This window comes from Acomys minous, assembly GCF_964271855.1.
Source record: "Acomys minous genome assembly, chromosome: 9".
NCBI classification, from domain to species: Eukaryota; Metazoa; Chordata; class Mammalia; order Rodentia; family Muridae; genus Acomys; species Acomys minous.
In genome coordinates this window covers 60510404-60515528 of record NC_140490.1, presented here as the reverse complement: position 1 = coordinate 60515528, position 5125 = coordinate 60510404, and the positions used below count along the sequence as shown (strand labels likewise).

Genomic DNA, 5125 nt, shown 5'->3' with positions numbered 1-5125 from the left:
TCGCAGTCTTGGTGTTTTTGGCCAACATCTTGTCCAGTAACTCAGAAGTCCTGGATACAGAGTGACTCACCCCCTGGGCTCAATTCAGCTTTGTAATGGATCTCTCCCCAGCCTTGTTAGTGGGTGAGTCAGCACCCAGGGGATCCTGTCTCAGATTCTGTCAGTTCCCAGCAGTGCATCAGAGTGTGGGGAAAGTGGCTTCTGTTTCTACAGACTTACCCATTGAGTAAGTCTTAGCTCTTGGATATTTGTTCAAAGTCCTTTTCAGGCTTCCATTTAACAGATAGGAAGACATTATTTGCCAGTATAAGGAACAACCCATTCATAAAATAATGGTTATTACTTCTACCCAGGAAAAGAAAACTCTCCTGTTTTAACCCTTTAAAGATATTTGACTTACTTTAATGATTTTTTTTCCTAGTTCAAGGGATAGAACTTAGGACCTCAGGGCACACTAGGCACAAGCCTCTTGGTTCTTACAGGTTGGTTTATTTAAAATAAAAATTAGACAAGTGGGTCTTCCCTAACTTAACACTGAGTTAAAACAAAGTAAAGTGTGAAGTCTATGTCAGAGTCACATTTTAGGGCTAATAAGTTATCAGTTTAAAATTGGAAATTCAATATGGATCTTTAAAAATCTTATTTATCTTTTCAGGGAAAATTCCAGAACTGCTGGTTGTGGGTGTGGTTGACAACATGACCAAACTTGTGCTGGTGAATACCATCTACTTCAAGGGAATGTGAGAGGAGAAATTCATGACACAGGACACAGCCAATGCTCCATTCAGACTGAATAAGGTCAGGTGACACCATCGTCCTGGGCTGGTCTTGGTTGAATGTGTGTGAGTGCTGGGGATGTAAGCACAGGACCTCTCCATGCTAAGCCAGGGCTTTACCAAGGGTACTCTACCCAGAGTCCCTCAGTTCCTCTCTACTCTAACAGACAAGAAGGAATAATTTGACTGATTTTTTGGTAACATTTCAGAAAGACATAAAAACAGTGAAGATGATGTATCAAAAGAAAAAATTCCCATTCGGTTTCATTCCGGACCTGAAGTGCAAGGTGCTGGAGATGCCTTACCAGGGTGGAGAACTCAGCATGGTCATTCTGCTGCCGGAAGACACTGAGGACGAGTCCATGGGTCTTAGGAAGGTAACTGGCTCTCAACGTCATGATTCATGTTTCTGTTCATGTAACAGGATTTGTACTTCCTGTGTATATGCTGCACTATAAACACTTGTTCATCCACAGACTTTACTCACAATCCCTTGCCAGTACGCTGCCATTTTTGTCACTATGGTCCATCAGGGCTTACTCCTCTGAGGCCTCATGTTTATACAGTTACTAGTATTATTATTACTATTATTCATTATTTTTCAGTGCCCAAGTACCTCGGGCTAGGTAAGTGTTGTGTCCCTGAGCCACACTCCCAGCCCAGAAGCCTAAAGTTTAAATGTTCATGATACTTGCTGCCCTCAGTGATCCATTGTGAAGGGGGAACATCTAGAGATTTAAAAGTTAATGTACCAGTGTCTCTTTAAGTAACTTTAAAGGAATTATACTCAGAATTGATTTCCATCTTTAGGAACTGGGTGTCTCCTGGCTGGGTTAGAAGTAGGCAGAACTATGAAGATCACAGTTTCCCCTCACAAGTCCTAGGCTGCCCTGTGGCTTAGCTCTTGTTCCTTCCCAGCCCACACTTGCAATCAGGGAGGAGCCTGCTGTCAGTCAAATGCATAGAGTATGTACTGAGGTGAATGTGGTCCACTTGTCAGTTGTGCTTTCTCTCTGGTAGTTTATCTTGTGACAAAATGAGGTTCCAATCTCAAGAAAGAAATTTTCCATAAGCTCAGTGATTCTGCTTCAGTCCAATAGAGGAACAATAATACGTGATGTTTACATGGTACTTAGTATGTGCCAAACTCTTTACATACATCAGTTTATTTAGTGGTCACCAAGTTGGTGCCATTACTGTCCCTGTTCTATTCTATGTATCTACTCTACTCCACTCGTCTCTGCACTCCTCTACTGGACTCCCCTCCAGTCCATGCACAAGGTCTTGCTGTGCAGCCTACCTTGGCCCTAAGCTCACAGCCCTCCATCAGTGGCTCCTGCATGCTGGGGTTGCAGGATGTCTGCCCCCATATCAGCTGCTTGTCCTTGTTCTAAGTGAACTAAGTCCCATACATTTTGTCCCTTTTTTATTTTTACCCAGGGGTTATTAGAGGCTATTTCAGCTCTCGTGGACTTTACAGATCACTGCCACTTTACAAAGTTTCAGAATAAATAGAAGAAACTTCTAAAAGTGTCCCTTGGGCCATTCAAGTACTTAGCTAATAAAACCTCTTCTAGCTCATCAGCCAGGTGATTCAGTGTGATGGGGGTTTAAGAAATGCTGAGTGATGGAGGAATGGATGGATGGGTGGATTGAAATAGGGATAGAAGAGAAGAATAAGTGAATGGAAAGAGTGAGGGAGTGAGGCAGAGAGAAATGCATAGATGAGTGGATGATGGGTGGATGGAGGAATAAATGCATGGGTGGAGGGGTGGATGACTAGAGGGGAGGATGAATGGATGACAGACCTGTTGTTCAATGGTTTGTACTTGGACCCTCAAAAACCTGGAAAATAGTTCTGCTGGATTCCCCCAGTCATCAGACCAATATGAAATCTAGGTGGAATCTGTTTGGGCAGAAACCATGAAGGAAGCCTACAAGCAGTGATAACTGTGCACCCGTTCATTTAAATAGCACCGCATTACACTAATACATTAGCTCCTTTCTGCCTTACATTAATTCCAGATTGAGGAGAAATTAACTGTGGAAAAACTGCATGAATGGACCAAACGTGAGAACTTGGAGAACACTGATGTCCATGTCAGACTGCCCAGGTTCAAGATGGAAGAGAGCTACTTTCTTAACTCCATATTTTCTAAAACAAGGACAAAACCATTTAATTAAATTCAGCCCCTAAGAGAACTAAAACACCAAGGAAGCAAGCATCATCAGCAGTGGGGTGCTGCGGCATGGGAGGAATTACTGCAAGAGCCAAGAGAAGCTGCGAACCCACAGGGCTCCTGTGCCTCAGCAGCACCTGCCAGTCTGGAGGAGGCAGGAGAACTGAGTGGCAGACTGTGTCACTGGTAAGGCACAGGGACACAGTTTGGCCTTTCAAGAGTGGGACCCTGTTGTCCTCCCCCAGCGTGTGCATGAAAATCTCACAGGGCAGCTGTGCCTCTGGACAGCTCTTTTTTCCAATGCTAAATCTGCATCTGCTGCAGTGGGCATGCACAGATGCCACCTGAAGTCATCTCTGTTGGGGCAGGCAGGCATCATCCTTAAGCCCTGAATCATTATTACAATCTGATTTTCAAGTACAGTATTCAGAGTGTAATCAAAGATAACTGTGAGGATGGGGAACCATGGCAACAGAGCCCCAAAGCAGCACAAACAAAAGAGAATATCAGCAGTGGAAGACTCCAGATCCTGCTGTCTCCCATAGAAACCAGAGAACAACAGTTTTTGATATATAAGTCAATGAAAGCCAAGGTCAAACACTTCAGCAGGCAGTTGCAAACTTACAAAAGACACTGCCCATCTGAATGAAAAGGGACAGGAAACCTCAGGGCCTAAGGATATATATTAATAAATTATTTCCATAGAAAAACTTATATAACAAGAGAAAGAAGTTGCTGATCTTTAAATTTGACGAAGTGATCCATTAAAATGATTAAGTAATAACTGATTTTTTGTTTCTTCTAGAAAGTCTAATATAGTCAGTAAGCCTCCAAAATCAAAAGTAAGTATGGAAAATACAGAAAGAATGATAAACAACTCAAAGGAGGCTGGATAAAGCCAGGTGGTGTTAATCCCAGCACTCAGGAGACAGACCCAGGCAGATCTCTAAGTTCTAGGCCAGTCTAATCTACAGAGTGAGTTCTAGGACAGCCTGGGCTACACAGAAAAAAAAAAAAAACCTCATCCCCTTACCCCTTCAAAAAAGAGGATAAAGATGTATAGGAGAGGGGGTGGGGTACAGAACAGAGTAATATATAAAAAGTAAACATTTGGGCCTGGTAGATGGTTCATTCCATGAGTTTCCAGATGTGCCTCCCCTGCAAACTGAAGACTTGAGTTTGGATCACCAGCACCCACATAAAAACCCTGTCTGGGATGGTGCATCTGTAACGTCAGCCCTGGGATAAGGGAGGAGAGAGAGAAGCAGACAGTGGGCCAGCTAGCTTCAACAGCCAGGAAGGTCCCAGTAGATGCAGTAAGAGACAGTGCGAATTGTAGCATGGTTATCCTGTACTATATGGCTAAAATCCACTTATAAGGGAGTACATAATATTTGTCTTTTTGTGTCTGGGTTACCTTACTCAGGATTATCTTTTCTTTCCATTTGCTTGCAAATTTCCTGATTTCTTTGTTTTTAATAGCTGACTAGTATTCCATTGTGTAAATGTATCACAGCTTCTTTACTCGGTCTTTGGTTGAGGGACATCTAGGTTGTTTCCAGATTCTGGATATTATGAATAAAGCTGCTATGAACATAGTTGAGCAAGTGTCCTGGTTGTATGGTGGAGCATCTTTTGGTTATATACCCAGGAGTATTATAGCTGAGTCTTGAGATAGAATTATTCCCATTTTTTTGAGAAAGCACCAGATTGATTTCCAAAGTGGTTATACAAGTTTTCACTTCCACTAGCAATGGATGAGTGTTCCTCTTTCTCTACATCCTTGCCAGTATGTGCTGTCAGTGGAGTTTTTGACCTTAGCCTTTCTGACATGTGTAAGATGCAGTCTCAGAGCTGAAGAAAATAAGTGAGGCCCCAAGGGAGGATGAATAAGTTTCACTCAGAAGGGGTAATATAATAGAAAGCCAAGTGGGAATATGGTAGGGGAAATGAGGGTAGAGATCAGACCTGGGGAGAGGAGGGCTGAGGGTGTACAGAAAGCCTGCAGAGAAGAGAAACCATGGGTAGAAGTATCTCTGTGAGAAGCAGGAGACATAGGACAGGGTAGGTTTCTCAGACAGTATGGGGATGACTCTGGCTGAGATTCCTAGTAATAGGGGTCATGGAGACTGAAGAGAACACCCTCTAACTAGACAGGATTAGTGGAAG

General features: G+C 43.0%; 1 protein-coding gene across 1 annotated transcript; it reads left to right on the top strand.

Annotated features, from left to right (window-relative positions):
• Positions 1–659: 659 nt before the first annotated feature.
• On the top strand, positions 660–2960 carry LOC311605848 (leukocyte elastase inhibitor B-like; the record flags this gene model as incomplete). Its single annotated transcript, XM_084796707.1, has 3 exons — positions 660–798; positions 986–1153; positions 2802–2960. The coding sequence occupies exons 1-3, from the start codon at positions 757–759 to the stop codon at positions 2958–2960; spliced, it is 369 nt and encodes a 122-aa protein (XP_084652833.1). The 5' UTR covers positions 660–756.
• Between the last annotated feature and the right edge of the window lie 2165 nt (positions 2961–5125).